This window comes from Geospiza fortis, unplaced genomic scaffold (genome assembly GCF_000277835.1).
Source record: "Geospiza fortis unplaced genomic scaffold, GeoFor_1.0 scaffold84, whole genome shotgun sequence".
NCBI classification, from domain to species: domain Eukaryota; kingdom Metazoa; phylum Chordata; class Aves; order Passeriformes; family Thraupidae; genus Geospiza; species Geospiza fortis.
In genome coordinates, this window is record NW_005054363.1 from 3654542 (window position 1) to 3671822 (window position 17281).

The 17281-nt window shown below is 34.9% G+C and overlaps 1 protein-coding gene across 1 annotated transcript in view; it reads left to right on the forward strand.

Annotated features, from left to right (window-relative positions):
* The first annotated feature begins 6 nt into the window (after positions 1–6).
* Positions 7–17281, forward strand: part of ITGBL1 (integrin subunit beta like 1) — a 70904-nt gene continuing 53629 nt past the window's right edge. Inside the window, exons 1-5 of the mRNA XM_031059542.1 lie at positions 7–128; positions 2967–3089; positions 4784–4924; positions 7625–7765; positions 12062–12208. Of these exons, the coding sequence (XP_030915402.1) occupies positions 89–128; positions 2967–3089; positions 4784–4924; positions 7625–7765; positions 12062–12208 (592 nt within the window). The 5' untranslated portion in view covers positions 7–88. The remainder of the gene's footprint in view (positions 129–2966; positions 3090–4783; positions 4925–7624; positions 7766–12061; positions 12209–17281) is intronic.

A 17281-nucleotide genomic window follows, 5' to 3' on the forward strand; every position in this document is an offset into this window, starting at 1 on the left:
TGGGAAGTGCAAATGTGATGAAGGCTGGTATGGTGAAGCTTGTCAGTATCCAACTACTTGCAATCTTACAAGGAAGAAAAGCAATGAAATGTGCAAGAATTCTCAAGATATCATCTGTTCTGGTGCAGGTAAGATGTCTTTTGTTGCTTTTGATACCTTAGTGCTCTCCCAGTGTAATCTTGAGAATCACTGTCATTTCTAACTAATGCTTTTGTATAGTATGTTTCAAGAGACTCAGAGTAACTGTAGGTGTACCAAACTGTTTAATTTTCCTATAGGCTTATTTCTGTGCATATAACGTACACTGATTAGGAACACCTACTTTAGCACTCTGATATATCCACAGCTGTTGTGAGTGGATGACACTGCAACTGTGCAATTTATTTTCCTCATCAGAATGTTGTTGCAATGGCGTTAACACAGGAAGTGATGTAACATCTATCAAGTGTTTGTGTGTTTACAGAATTCAGAAATGTCATTTGCAAATGTTTTTCCTGGACATTAATAAGCTGTGCAATTTTTTGAGACACTTTTGAATTGTACCTGTGATTATTAAAATCAGTTGTAGAAGATGTGTTGAATCATTTAAAGGAATATTTCCATCTTCACTATTCTGATTTGGTAACACTCTATACTCCTAACTGTTTAGTTTTATGACCAGCCTAACTTAAATAGGTCTTTTCCTTGAAAAAAAATTCAGAGGAAAAAACCAAATGGAATTTTAGAACACTTAATTGAAGAATGGTACCATTTTAAAGGGCATTTTCTACCAATTGAGTTTTGAGACCAGAAATTGCCTTCTGGTTTTTCCATTACATTGACCTCCAAGTGGAAAAATATTTCAAGAATGCCACTTTTGCTCACCATTGCTGGTCTTTTGTTTCTGTTGGAATCCATACATTGTCATACAAGTAAATTTCTCACAAGTTAGTTGCTGACATGAGCAAAAAATGCCAACGATTTGTGGGACTTGTTAGAGTGAAGGTAAAACAGGGTAAGAAACCAGTTTAACATAAAACTATTAGCATGCAGCACACTGAGTAAATGATGCACTTAATTTCTAACAACAGATGTATGAAACTTGCTATCGAGAGAGCCATGACAGATAGCTAAATGAGAAACTGACTTTCAAAAATAAGTATAGCTCACTGTACTTAGTTAAACTTCTTAAAAAAGAGCCTTTTTCTTTCCTTGGTTAGAAGTGGCCCCAGTCTTCACAGGAAAATGAACATAGCTTAACAGCCACTACAAGTAGCTAATGGGGGAAGTGTTTGTGGCATCACGAGAAGAATAAATGGTTTTGCTTTTGCTAATATTAAACAGGACAGGAATTGCAATGAGACTGACCATTTGATGGGCTAACTTTGATGGGCTGTATTTTGTCTTGGTGGGATTGCTTTTTGATCTGCTGCTAATATTGTCATTGAGGTCTGGGCTCTGTTTTGTAATTGCCAGCAAAAGATAGGAAGGGATGGCATGAGCTGTTACAAACAGAGATAATCATTTATTGTAACTTTTTTCAGTAACCAATCAAGATTCACCAAAAATTCATTTTTCTGACTTAGTTCCTAATAATTTGTCAGAACAGCTAGGGCATCCTACCTAAACTGAGGTTGTCTATGTGAGCAATTTTCTCTTTCCCCAGTGGAAGGAATGAACATTTTTATGCTACACCAGCTCTCTGACCTGTTTAGAATCTCTGACCAGTATAAGAATCAATCTTCTGTTTTATCGTCTTTCCTATTCAGGAATTATCTGTAATCATGACAGTTTCCTCAAAAATTGCATTTCTATTTTTTTACCAAGTAATTGTAGCAAATAACTCTAATTCTGTAGGTTACTTATGTTGTATTATCAGTTGTATTATTATTATTATTACCTTACTATATTAGCTCTTGCATACATTTTTAGAATTTACTGTTTAGAATGGCCATGTCTGTCACAGAGCCCAATACTTCTGTTCTTTGGATTAATGGGATTAATTTATTAAAAGTCATGCTATGCATGTAAGGGTAAAATTTGTAAAGGTGAAAACATCAATTGGTTTCTGCAATCTTGTATAATATCAACATAAAACTTCTATTTTGGAGAACTTCTTTGATGCCAATAGCTGTGTTTTCAATAATACATATGGATGTCATGTAAGGAGTATGAATGTTGTGAAGTGGATTTTAAAAAAATCTGTACTTGCTGGCATGGTGATGTCATTGACTACTGAAACAACTTGTTTGAAACCACTGACCACAAGGCCCCAGTAATGTGATATTGCACAAAGTTCCCACCCTTTCAATTTTAATAGAGGTAGGGACAAGGGGTTGTTATATGAGTGGCATAGTAGTACTTTTATTTCTAATGTAATCTAATGTATTTGTGATTTTTTTTTTTACTGTGGAACTCATTCATATAGTTATTTATGATCTTAGGTCAGATAGACCCCCTGAGGGAAAAGAAGGGATTCTTCTTTCCCAGGAAGAAACAAAAGAATTTCTTCCTATTCAGGAGAGCAGGTCATGGAGGAAGGCAGCCATTGAGCTGAGGGGCAGCCCTCCTCAAAACACCAAGAAGCAAATGTGTGACATGATGAGCAGGGATAGAAGAGAGATCTGTTTGGGAATCCATTCACATCCTTTGCTGCATTGCCTTACCTGAGTGCTCTGGCTTTTCATTATGACAGAAAGTTTTTTTTTTAGTGCTTTTTTCTGCTTGTTTGTTTTTTGTTTTTTTGGTTTTTTTTTTGTGGTTTATGCTGTGAAAAAACAGCTTTACACTTTGAAGGCACTTGAATGCTCTGTATAGCTAAGATTAGGCTTTTTGTTGATATGGATAATTTCTGTGTCTGTCTTTATTTGTGTGGATGATCTTTAGATTTCAGCCTTCTCAGAAATAAAATATGTACCATCTCTGACACTAATGAAACTCTTTCTATAATCTGCAGTCATTGGGTAATGTCTCTTAAATGTTTACAGGCACATGTCAGTGTGGCAGGTGCCAATGTGCCAACTCAGAAGAAAATGGACTGGTATATGGCAAATTTTGTGAATGTGATGACAGAGAATGCATTGATGATGAAACAGGAGAGATTTGTACAGGTATGTATCTCAATGAGTGCAAGAAAAGTGAAGATTAATACAGGCTATTATTTAATTGCATGGTTCTACAAAATATCTTTACTGAATGTATGACTTAAAATAAAAGTAAGTCTATTTGCAAGACTTCACACTGCAAATTGTAAGTGAAAATTTCAGATGCAAAAATGAGCTAAGGTTAAAGAAGGAATAAATCCTGTGACGTTCTCCTCTTTTTGGAAGAACTGCAAAGAGAATTGTACAAGATAAATCACTAAGGTAATTCATATCTTAGTGTGTCTGTCTTCAGTAGAATATATATGAGGAATGTGAATGCTTTGTGACACAGATAAGAGAGAGCAGAATGGAGAACACACAGAAAAAAACCCAAAAAACAAACCAGAACATAGATTATCAGGAATTTTGTCAAGGAAGCAAAAATTAGAAATATCAGGAATAAATGTAGGATGATAACTCAGAATCAGGAAGATAAGAAGAGAAAGGAATAAATAATGAATTTCATCTATGATAGGAAAGGCAAAAAATAAGATGAAATTAACTCTGCTGATAGACAGAAAAGCAACCAGAATTCGAACTGTTCTTTCATGTCATTATAAGGCAGGATCCTGGTTGTCAAATACTGTGCAATACACACCATTTATGGCATTATAAATACTGTTTTCTGTGTTGAGAAGGAGGCTTGTCTTTGAGCTGGAAGGTGCTACAAACATTGTTCAAGCTACACAGATGGAGATTGTGTCCGTATGCCCACAGGAGTGTTCCAGTCTGCTCCTAGACTATTCATATCTGGTGGTAGAGCTTCCTGTGTGCATGTCTGAACAAAGAGAGTACTTGTGTAAAATATTTCTGTCTTTTTTTTACACAGACAGCAAAATAAATTCCATTTAATTGTCTTTGAAGGCAAAAAGAACTTTTTTTTTAATCCTGGGATTAAATAGGGATTTTAAATGAGGGTATGCAGAATTGTCCTCTGAAGTCCAGATTCAGGAGCTCTAAGATTACCAAGAATTGCAACTACTTAATTTAAGAGCTTTGTGCTGTGAGTCACATGGCACATATACCTTAGCAGATGAAAATATTTTGGAGCTGGTTTCACCCAGACTTGAATGATACAGTCAGCTTTTTTGAGATATGCATGTTTTGTTAAATGAACATTTGAAAGATTAATTTTGAAAAGATTTCTCCTTAATGAACTGGTTTAGCCGTGTTCAAAGATCTTCCTGACAGAGGGAAAGAAGAAGGGAACCCATATACAACACAGTTGGTGTGTAATAAATCAGGATACCTTTACTGCAACTAGCTGAGGAGTCAAGAACACACAATGTGTTATTGGACATGCCAAGTATGTGTCCTACCTTGATGTGTAAAGCTGTGCTTAAACTTTTTAATATTGCAGTCTTCAAAATTTACCCATAAAGTAAAAACAAAGTTTAAATATATAAAAATTATGTTGTCAGTTAGCGTTTCTTGATTAGATTTAATCTATGGTTAAAGGAAAACCAGATCTAAAATAGAGGGGAAAAGTGTAGTTCAGATATCTTTTGTCTGATTTTATGTATTCATACACGGACTATAAATTGTTTCTATTCTGAATCTAGCAGTAAAAGTTTTTAAAGAAAAGATCAAAACAGTGAAATTGTTAATGCCTTTTAAAAACTTGCCTCTTTCTCACTGTACAAAATTTGTTTTGGCTTAAGGCCATGGAAAGTGTTACTGTGGAAACTGTTACTGTGAGGCTGGTTGGCATGGAGATAAATGTGAATTCCAGTGTGACATCACCCCCTGGGAGATCAAGAAGAGATGCACATCTCCAGATGGCAAAATCTGCAGCAACAGAGGTGTGTCATTTGCATGGACCTTCTAGATGTGTTTATATAGTTGGCTTTTATTTCACTCTATGCATTCTCTACAGAAAGACATAGATTGTGTTTGCTGAGAATTTCTACTTGTTCTCACCTATTTCAGCTCTGGATATAGACTTTCATCTGGGTAGTTACCTGTGTTTAAGTATAAACTTTCACAAGTTCACATCCACTTATTGATTAAGCAAACTCAAGTTGTTCTCATTCTTTATTTTTGTAGTAAGATTGAGCAGGATAATTTGTTATTTAGTACATATTTGTTTTGGTAAGAGACTTACCTTGCAAAATAAAGTATTACCAAATTTTTGACTTTAAACAGATAGGTGCTGTAAAGTCACAGAGCAGTATGTCAGTTCACTCTTAAAGAAGACTTAAGACCCACAATGGAATGGGGAAAATGAACACACAAAGCATTTAATTTCCACTACAACCAAAAAAAAACCACTTGTGAAGCATTCAGTAACAATGCTGTGGAATGTATAGACTTCACACAGTTTTTCTAACTACATAAGGTTTTATCTGCACACAGTTTTGGAATTTGAATTTTGCTTTATACTTCTGTCTAATTTTGCCATTTTGGAAAAAAAACCCAACAAAAAACCACAAAATAAGCTTGCTTTTCACTAGCTGCTATGAACAAGGAGTTAAAAAAACAGGGTGTTCTTTTGGCAATAAACCAGAATAATTATAGTAGTACATAAACAAGAGTCACATAGATACTTCTCTTAAAAGCATCTCTACTGGCAAAACCTGCTGTATTGTGATTGTCCAATCATCCTGAGAGCATTTAGAAACCTCTCTTCTTGTAATTAGGCTGAAATTGAAAGTTTGGCTCAAATACAGAGATCATGTAGGCTCATTTAGACTTGGGACTTCAGCATAAAATTTTTGTGTAGTTCTGGAAATAATAGATATCAAAGTGTCATCATATCAGATGCTTTCTTTGCACTAAGTAAATTCTTGGCAAAGAATTTCTCATCAAAGCAATCTTTTAATCAAATTTGAAATTTTAATATGTGTGATTATTTCTTGAAACTGGCATTGCAGTAGGAGAAACTGTGTGAATAGCATAGCTGATGTTCTGAGTAGCTGCCACCTCCAATGCAAAGGTACATTTGTGTGATACTTCCATGCTTTTAGCCTTTCATGTATTTGTGATTTTATCTTCATAAGAATTTTTTAGGCTTCTGACAATGTGAAGTTGCTTTCCAACAAAGTATTTCTGCTCCATTTAGTCCTACTTACCCAGCTTTCTGTGTTTATACATCTTGTGATATAAGTACAGTTCATCTTGTCAGTCTTGAGCCTTCTAAAAATCAAATATCAAGGCTAACCTTGCTACCCACCCTCCTTCAGTGCTATGATGGATAAATTGTTCTTATCTTTTCCCCTGCACTAGCTAGTCAAACAGTTTAGACCACATGTGAAAATTTAGATTTTTAAACTTTGGTGAGATTACGTTCTGCATTCTGACATCCAGGACAGCTGATCTAAATTAACTTTGAAGTTGTTTCTGGGAGGATTAATCACTCTCCAGAGGCATTTCCTAATTTTGTTGGTTGGTTGGATGGTTTTTTTTCTTCTTCAGCAGTGCCACTGAATTGTGAAAGTATAAAAAAGTAGGCACAAGTTTCTTGAGGGCTGTCTCAGGGTTCTTAGCATTAAAAAGGGCTGTAGCTCTTCCTGCTCATGTCATGCATGCTGGGTTGTGTAGACTTTCTCCTTTTATTAGTGAATGTGCCCATATCTAAGTGTACTGTTTAGTCATCCTGTCCTGTTGTCCTTAAACACATTATATTGTTTAGAGTAACCTAAATACGATGACAAATGTGTTGGCAGAGTAGCAGAAGGTGAAGCCACTCTGCAGGAAATGAACTGCATGCATCAGTAAGGTCAGGCTGCTTCTACGAGCCTGTTAGCATCTCAAAAAAAGTAGTGAGTACATTGCCCTAGAGCATATTTGGATTTCTGAATAAGGATTTTTTTTTGTTGTTTGGTTGGGGGTTTTTGTTCAGATTTTCCTAAATAAGTAGGGTGCATATTCTCTGCATGTTAGTAAAATATGCAAATTTATTTTCAGTTATTCACATTTCTTCTTATTGTAAGCAACAGGGTGTGGCCCTGAATATTGGCTTGGGAAAGTGGAGGAGTATCCTTTCATGTAGATCTGTGCTGCTGTTCTTCTTAGGTAAAGAATGACTTCCTAGACATTTTCAGCTGTGTTAATTTGGATTCTCTTGTAGTTTAAATGTTTATGCTTCAACAACCATTAATTATCCCCTGTGCCCAAGCCCAAGTCATTTAAAAAGAATTGATTTTTATTGTCATTACTGACAGGGCAAATTACTGTTGATGTCAAAGATGTACAACTGTTCTGTGAGCTACATTTTTTGTTGCCTACTAGCAAGGCTCAACAGCAAAAAGAAACATGAACAGGAAGCCAATTTTTTTGTTTAAAGTATTGCTACTAAATAACCATAGAAGGTTTCAAATCATACAAGATGAGCACACACTCAAGATTATCACTTGCAGCTTTGAAATTGCATTTCTGTGTGAGCTGAAAATTTACAAGTGTAAATTCCTGTAATCAAAGTGCTGTGACTCTAAATTACACAGTTAATTTTCTATCTCTGTCTTTTTTTTTTAATTGTATTTTTTTTTTTTTTACATTTTTAGGCACATGTGTATGTGGGGAATGTACATGCCATGATGTGGACCCAACTGGTGACTGGGGTGATATTCATGGAGATACTTGTGAGTGTGATGAAAGAAACTGCAAAGCAGTGTATGATAGATATTCTGATGACTTCTGTTCAGGTAAGGTTTGTGTATAAAGGGGATTTAGGTGTAGTTTTATAAAAAACCTTCCAACTGGTCTGATCTTCCTCTTTCCTAGTGCTCCAATTCTCATTTTCCTATCTTAAAATATACCAAGCTTGGGGGGCAGGAGGGGGCTTTTTAATTTAAAGACATAATTCTGTATTTTTTTTTTTCATGCCATGTAACAAAATCCTGTAAATAGTAGATTATTTTAGGAAGACTCTTTTAGATTCTTCTAATACCCTTGTGTTCACTGTAACCTAATGAACTGGATAATGGTTGAAAATTTAAAATATAGGTGTATCCTTTCTTGTGAAAATTTGGAAATTCATTAGATCAGACTGTGTTTGTTATTTCATTTTGTATGGCAGAGAGATAGATGATAATCAAGAAGAAGAAATTCAAGGAAGAGTAAATATATGGGTCAATGAAAAATAGACCCCTGAGAATACAAATTGACATGAGACCAAGTAGAGCATCAATACTTGAAAAATATTAATATGTGGCCCAGCTGCACTTCTGTAGCTGTAGCCCAGACTGTACATCTTAGACACATCCATCTTCCTTTTTCTTCTACTTGGACTTAAGAGCCTTATATTCAGAACAGTTTACATCCATCCAGCCATCCATCCTTCCATCCAACCATGGTTTTGCAGTTTAGATGTTCCATGTATCAGCTAACAAAAGCTGAGATTATGAGAGAGACTTTGCAGGCAATTTCGTGTGGATACTAATAAAGATGGTAACACTAGGTGGGAGAGAAGGACTTTGTTCAGTACACAGCATGCAATTTGTACACACAGGAATTCTGCAAAAGCAAATGAATGTGATTTCAAAGGGACTTCACAGATTAGAGGTTGTCAGCTTCAATACATCCTGTATAAACCTGGTCTGGCCTAATTAATAACAGGAAGAATACAGTCACATCAAGGACAATAAAGTTGTCGTGTATTTTCCTCCTATTCCTAGAGTTAGATATGTCCCACAGAAAGATCATTGGAGTTGTCTGTAATAGAGAAAGAAAGCTGAAACCAGCATGATACATAAAATGTTCAGCTTTTTCTTTGCCTGTTTAAAAAGGAAAAAGTTTCTCAACACTTGTGGGGCTTTTTTTATGTGTTTTTTTGTTTGTTTGTTTGTTTGTTTTGGCTTGAGTTTTTTTGTTTTGTTTTTAATGACTTTAGAGGAAACTAGCTAATAAAATGGGGGGAAAAGAAGCTTTTCCAGAAACCTTCAGTTACTTAATTTACTAGTTACTGTTCAACCACTTGCAGATATTATATATTTATTTAAGGGTTTATTTAATGAATAAACTGGAATGATGTAGAGCTGTGTGCAGTCACAAAGTCATGAGAGCAGCAGGAAGATTGAGTTGGTTGTCAGTTTTTTAATGTATCACTGTGTTGCTGTCAGGGATTTTAGCACTCAGGGACTGATCAAAATATCAGCATCAGCTAAGGAATGCAAAGGTACAAATCAACAAGGTAAATGCATTCTATAGTTAATGGTGAACACAAGAGTTTCAAACCTAATTAAATTAAATCAAACCTTGTCATCTACAACTAATGCTGTGAAACTGAAAAAGTCATGCTTGAGCTCCCCTTTCCTGGACAATATTGCCTTTGCAGCTGCTGCTGCCCAGGATGGTAATGGTTGTAAGAAAGCAGAGAGTAAAAAAGTACAGACAGTTACAAAGGAGCATAGGGGAAGATATTGCCATTTGGCATTGGATTAAGGACTGGTACGTTGGTCTTTATTACACAGACATAACTGTAAATGAAGAAAACTTAGATGTGAAAGGAAGAACTCATATGGCTTGCTTGATGTGACTAAAACTCAAGTATAATTTTGTTTTTCCATCTCCTCATCAAAAATTTTAGTACTAATTATTTTTATCCATTCCCTTTCCATTATGTTTTAGAAAACCCTAATTTAGTCTTAGCTGGCCATCCAAGTATACATTCCTAAAATAGATTGTGCAAAAAAATCCATTTGCACATGAAGCAGTGTTAACAATATCTTCTAGTCTTGCTGTTTAGTCTTGTTTCAGAAATAGAAAAGATGCATAAGTTTTAATTTTGGTTTATTGTGGTAGTCAGGCAGAATCTGCAATTAAATCAAAGATTTAATAGAGGAATTGTAGTGGGACAGGTTTTTTAATTTCTTATATGAAATAAATTTTTATTGCACAAAGTGTACATACATTAGGTGTATCTGAAAAATATCCTCATTGATACTCACAATTATTTGTAAATTGATTTGGGATGAATCCAAGAGTGATTAGTTAGATTAGGGAAAATAATCCATCTCTCTTAAAACCTTCATCAAAAAGAGATGATACAAAATTTTCTTGTCTTGTTCTGTCTACCTAATAGGTAGAGACAGGGAACCACTTTGTCCTGAGTAGCATGGAGAAATTATAGGAAATCCTGTTTTTATGTAAAGAGCTTCACTGTGACTGAATGAAGTTCTATGTTTATTCAATAAAATACAAACAACAGGAATTGACAGCCCTGATGTGAGGATTTAACATCACACAAGGGCATCTCCCTCCAGAAGCTTCATATGGCTTGAGGTGACTGTAATTTCACAGTACATCATCTTGACTATTGGATGCCTTCTTTTAACACCTGAAGTGCCATTCAGAATGTTTTTGAATTATTGTCTTTCAGAAGTCTTCTTGACATTTAAAGTGATTATCTTCATTTAAAGAGATAATAGCTCTCATGACTTGACACGGAAAGAAAACATGCTTCCGTTAAGAAAATTTGTATGTTCACACATTTCATTAGTTCCTTTGCTGTGGCTTTAACAAAAAAACTACTGTATGAAAGTGCCTAATCCTCCCATAAGTATCTCTCTGGTTCAGGGATCATAAATCCAATTCACAACCTGTCAGCAGGTACACATGAAAGCAAAGGGAAGAATTATGGTATCAGAGAACGGTTTGTGTTGCAAGAAACCTTAAAAATCATCTGGTTCCAACCACTAGCAGGGACACCTTCCATTCAGGGACACCTTCCAGTAGACTGGGTTGCTCAAATCCCCATCCAGGCATCCCTTGAATATTTCCAGGGATGAGCATCCGCAGGTTCTCTAGGCAACTTGTTCCAGAGCCTCCCCATCCCCACAGTAAATAATTTCTTCCTTATAATCTAATCTAAACTCATCCTCTAAACAAGAGGAAGTCTGTAATGCTTTTCAAGGAAAACAAATAGTGAATGTAAAGAAAAGTTATTTGTGCAATGAATAAGACTTGTATTCTGGGAAGTAATCTGATCTCCTAGAATGATTGCTTCCTCCCATTTTCTTCTTGTGAACTAATAAACAAATATGTTTCATAAATTGGTACTAAAGTGCAAGTATGGTTAAAAAGAGATATAAAATCTCTGTTACTATGGTTTTCAAGAAGAACACGGATAGAAAAATGGACATTGGAGCAATGATGACTGTGTGAAAATTGTGAGAGATCTAAACTGCTGTCTGAGCTCATGAAAATAGATACTTGATTTTATGGCAAGGAATATTGTTTTGCTGATTCTCAGGCTTTTCTTAGGAACATTTTGCATTGCCAGAATCTCAATGCTTTTTGCAAAGAGCATAAAGAGAGAGAAGGACAATTATCTTTTTTTTTTTTTTAATTTTTCTTGATAAAAGCTCAAGAAAAATTGCATATGTTTGCTTTTATATAAAGGAAATATATGTGCAGGCAATAATCCCAGACATGCCGTAAGATACCAAAAAACACATCTAATTGTCCTACTGGAATGAGAAGTGGTTATGCCCAATATTTCAAAATTTTATTGTTTGTATATCACTGTTTAGTAGAAGACACTGTTTTGAGGCTTGGAGTTGATGAGACAATGCTTGTCTCTAGTGGATCATGTTGATTGCAAGTAGATAAAGGATGGTATTGATATATTTCTTAGAGAATATGCTGCAACCATGGTAGAAAAAGAACATAAAAATAAATTAAATATTGCCTTGTGACATTCCACATTTCTAAATGGTGGTAAAATGTGTATTTTTAATCTCTGTTCCACCCTTCTGCATTGGATCATGTGCTAAGTGGCTAAACATCCCTTAAGGAAAAAAGCAGAAAGGGGAATATGGCTCAAATGGAATGGTAGACAGTGCTATTTTCAGACACAAAAGTAGATATAATGGATTGGTTGTATTTTTTGCCAGTCTCATTACTGAATGAAGCCCCAACTTTGATAAAGTTCATCCAATTAAGAGTTTTTTATATCTCATCAGAATGGAGGTTAATCTTGAATTGTATTCATTATAAAGGTCATGGACAGTGTAATTGTGGAAGATGTGACTGTAAAGAAGGATGGACTGGGAAAAAGTGTGAACATCCACATTCGTGTCCAATCTCAGTTGAAGAAAGTGCTAAGAAATGCCAAGGAAATTCCAATTTACCTTGCTCTGGAAGAGGTAAGCACATTTCTGGAAGAATTTTCATGCCCTTTAAATGTACTTTCATTAAAAGAATTTTTATAGATGCCCAGCATTACTAGTAATGAAAAATATGTACCTTCTTGGCTTTACTGTGCATGAATCACACCTGTATAACCTGTGATTTAGGAGGAGGGAGGAGAAGAATACAGAGGTCACATATTTTTCCTGCTTTGTGTTTTATTTTACATGTCTTAACATTTATTTTGGAGGTTTTTAAGGATGCTTTGAAAATTGCTGTAGTTAAGTCTTTACTATAGATAGATTAAAAATATGGATTTAGTCTGCACATTTTTTGACAAAAGCAGCATGAGATTTTCAGCCTGTGTAAAATGTTGTGGCACCATTTTGGTAAAGACTGTTTGGATTTACTCTGACTATGAAACTGCCCATTAAGTGCAGGACTGACTTCATAGGGTACAAATGGCAAAAAATCTATAAAATGCAGCTGAGCTTCAGCACAGTTTGCTAGTTGGCCATTGGCTTTTCATTTGAAAGCATTTTTTTGTGACACTGTAGCCTTTGCAAGAGCTTTGACTAAAAATATATACTTAGTCATGCACGCACTTAAAAGATATATTGCAAGCAATTTTTCTCAGAAGGAAGAGGACCTGCGAATTTTCCTCTGTCACTGTGTGAAATGTGGTTTTCTGCAGAGAAGAGAGAAAAGTAAATACAAGACAGAATATTTCCAGAACTGGTAATTGAAGTTGCTATGAATTCTGCCCATTTAAATATTTTCTGTGAAAGGCCTAAAGCTTCTCTTGAATTACTGCATTTGACCCTTGATGTCAGTTCATTTGTTATTTATTCTTTCACTAATACTATCTAACATAGTCAAAAATTGTAGGCTGTCCACCCAAGTTATCTCTGTGATAATTGTACTATTTTTCCCCTGTAATTGTATAGCAGCTCATTTACTTCCTAAATGTAGTATTAGGAGTACCTTAAAAGAACTATGTATTAACAGACAGTTGCTTGCTCTTTTCTTAACTAAGCTGCAGTTTTCCAGTTAATTGTCTCTCTCTTTCCTGCTAAAATTTTGCAACAGAGTTTTTTTGCTACAAGTTAGTTGGAGAATGGGCATCTGTAGAGAATTAACTGCATTTTATTTTTCACGTTTGCAAGAGTGATAACTAAAAGAAAGGAGCGTTAACTTTTGATTTAATTTTTTATTTTTTTAATACTGGATCATTTTTTTTCTTGTCCTTATGGATGTTGAATGTCTCTTCTTTCAGCTGCTTCACTAAAAGTTGTGCATCTTGAGAGCTTGGAGTTAGTTCTATGATTTAATTGCATTATCCTCTATGAAGACAGAGGAAGAATAAAAATAATAAAAACAAGTTTAATTTGAATAAATATATAGTATTGAATTTTTAAAATTAAGTTTAATAAGAAGAGTAAATGTAATGATTTTGACATTAATAACCGTAATTCTACCCTTTTGGCCTTCTGAATAAACACCTAATGATGTTGGCAGCATTCTGCTGTTGAGATCCTGGCAGTGAAATAGGTAATTTTCAGGTGAAATAGTTTGACTGAGTACCTGTTGGTCAAAATTTTCAAAAGCAGTATCTATGGAAACAAAAGACTTAATTGATAGTGGCTTTCAATGAACTTAGACTTCCAAACAAGAAGAGATCGCTGAGGTGTTCAAGGAGTGCAAAAGGTGCATATGTGGATGTAGGACATAATATGATAGCTGCTGTATTGAAGGAACAAGAGCTTCTGCAATTCCAGGCTTGAAAATAAATTCCCCATGAAAACTTCCATTTAAAAATGGAAAGCAGTATCTTGTTTTAGTTCTACGAACAATTTTAAGACATTGGGAAGATATTTTAGTCTACTCATCTTGGTTTTGCTAGACAGTGTATTTTTTTTTTACCCTGGACTCCTTCAATTTCCCCTTTTTCCATGATACTTTGAATAAAAAGAAAAGTGTAAGAAAATTTCTGAACTGCTAAAGTAGAGGTTAGTTCCTATGAAAAATTGTCATTGGACTTGCATAGTTAAATTTGGTGTCATTTGGAAATCCCACTACTTGTCATGGGAAGAAGTGTGATACAAGCACATGAATCAAAATAAGGTTTTCCAATCAAACACAATTGATTTCAAGTCTTCAGGAGTGGGAAAAGCCATAGAATTTTAAAAACATCCCCAATTTTTCTGATGTCCTTAGAGAGGATTGTATGATGAGGAGAGTCTGAAAAGGAAAAGGAGATTTTGTCTTTTCCATTTGAAAATGATGGTACAATAACTGTTATCCTTGCTCAGGTCAATAATCCACTGTGCTGCCAAAGATGTTGAGTACTTAATGTCCTTATTTAGTGGGATTTTTTGGTAAGGCAGTTCCTGTATGGAATAGAATACACAACAGAATTCTCAGAGATGCAGGTGCATGACTTTATGATTTTGCCATGTATTGTTTCCTTAAAGAATGTTTTCTGTGCATCTGTACCTTTTGTTTTTAGATTTGGATACTTTTGTTGTTTATAGCAATGGGAACAAAGAGAATTGGCGCATCCCAGCCAGATTTTGAGAATCCCATATTCCCTTGACTATCAGTCATGTAATCTCAGCAAGACAAAAAAAGGTATAGAAAAGAAAGAACAGGGAAAGAAAATGGGGTTTTGTAACCTTTAATGCATCAGGTGTATATAAAATTGTATTAAAAATTATAGACAATTGAAAAGAGGTTAGGAGGAACACAATTAGGTAATGTCTCTCTATAAAATGTTATAAATTGTGATTTCTCAGCCTATATTTTGCTGTTCTGAGGGTAGATGAAACAGTGACCTTTGTTTTCAGACTGTAATTCCCTTCCTGATTTTCCCCACTCACAAGAATAGCAAGCTGTTTCATGGGTGCTGCTTAGCATGTGGGGATATCAGAGAGACTGCCAGAAAAGTATTACATTGTAGTCTTATATTTCTTAGCTGCTCCAGTGGGTGAAGGAGAGAGAAGGCTTCTGTTGACATACTGAGTAGCAAAGGAAAATGTGAACATGCTGAAATGGTGTTATAAAGGCAGAAAAATTATAAATTCTATTACATCAATCAGGTTGTCTGTACCATATACAAGGTGAGAGAAGATTACAAGAAAATTTTGGGAATAAAAACATATTAAGTACTTTCCAAAAATCATCATCATTCATATAAAGTGAAGAATTCCTTCTATACTCATATTCCCAAGAGTGTTGCTTTTTTTTTTTTTAACTTGCTCTGTGACTTTTAGCGTAGATGTAAAACTTTCACTTTTTTCACAGTGAAAATCTGTTACTTTTAAGAATACACTCTACATCAAGACCAGTGTCAGACATAAAGGAAAAGACATACCAAAAAATCATTATGGTTTGAAATAAAGAGGTACTATATTGTTGTCAGGATTAAGGGAAAAGACAAACCACTTTTCTCTTTAAAATGCACATCACTCACTTGAGTTTTCCCTTCAGGTACAAAGCAGATTTAAAAATAGTTTTAATAAAAAAGCCTTTAGGAAGGGAATTGAAAATAAAAAGAGTAGGTTTTGAGAATAATAGATGAGAGGGGTTTTTTTAAAAAAATAATCTTGTTTTCCTCACTTACCCTGGTGACTGCAGCTATTCCATGGCAAATTTACAAAGCCAGATAACTGAAAAATATTCTTATGGTATTTTATCATTTAAATATCTTTTCTAAAATTGCTTTTATTTATTTGTCACATGGAGAAAATGAAACTAATTCTTTATTGGTGCAGTTCCTCCTTACACTTATGCTCTAGCATGGGCTAACTGAAAAATGAAGGGATTTTTTGATTCTTTACATAAAAGATTTCTGTTGTTTTTGAAAAGGCCTCTAAGCCCCATTTTCAAAATACTAAATTATTAGTTCAAAAATTGTGTGTCATTTGAAAGTTTACCAACAGCAATAACTTTGCCCTTTTTTCCTCTATTTAAAATTATTAGATTTTGATTAACTTAGTGGAAGAGCAACAGTGTTCAATGCATTCTTAAAGATTCCTTGTGGTGAGCTAAGACAGTGACTCAACCCCTTGTGTTCTGTAATGCTATTGCCAGTCTGGCCAGATACTAGCTCCTGAGGTTTGAAAGCAAAGGTCAGTGATGACTCCACAGAGCAGAGCCATTGGCCAGTGCTTGCTGCAAAGAATTAATCCTTTTCTGGAGCATCTTGTGTGTCTTTTTGTATGATACGCAGTATGTGCTGCTCTCAAACATCTCATTGCATACAAATTGTTGTATCAACTGCTGTAGATTCCAGCTGATACAAAATGGAGAGCATACAGAGAAGAAAAGAGAAACACACATGAGATAATTGTATCTGTGTAGTGATGAGAGTGGATGGAACCTAGATAAAAATAATGTGCTAAATAGCTGCCTAAAACCAGGTATGACTACACAACTATCTCCTGACCTTTGTGAAGTCTTACATGACTCATGGAAAATATGACATAAAATACTAAACTTGTAAATAATTTTGGGTTGGATCATTAACTACTATAGTTTCATATAAGCCTTTGAATGACATCATTCAATATATGTCCAAGATTATTAAATCTATACAATCTATAGCGTGGTAATCCTGATCTTTCATCTCTACAACAGGTAAGTCCCTACAGCTGGGTATGATGCCTTAAAAGGGTAGAAAGGCTGCTGGTGGCATGTGTCACATCATAGAAACTAGTTCTGCTCTATTACCACTGGAACCTCATTGAGTATAGTTCTGTAATGTTACAGTTCTGGTTCTTTTGTTCTAAGTGCACTTATTAGTTAAGGACTTTGGGGTCTCCTTCTAGTATGACATTGCCACAATTGATAAACAAAAGAAATTTCCTGTTTCTATTAGACACTTACAGAAAAACGTTGCTTCTGAAGCTTATGGCTTATTGACTCAGTAAGGAGAGATGATAGTGGAAGTTGCTATTTGAATAATTCACTGTACTTTCTACATGACAGGATGGGGTCAGAGCAGAAAAGTGTAAACAATCCTAAGGTAAAATCTAGGTTACTACCCCTGCTACTAGCTCTTTACTGCAGCTCCTTATTATGCAAATTGT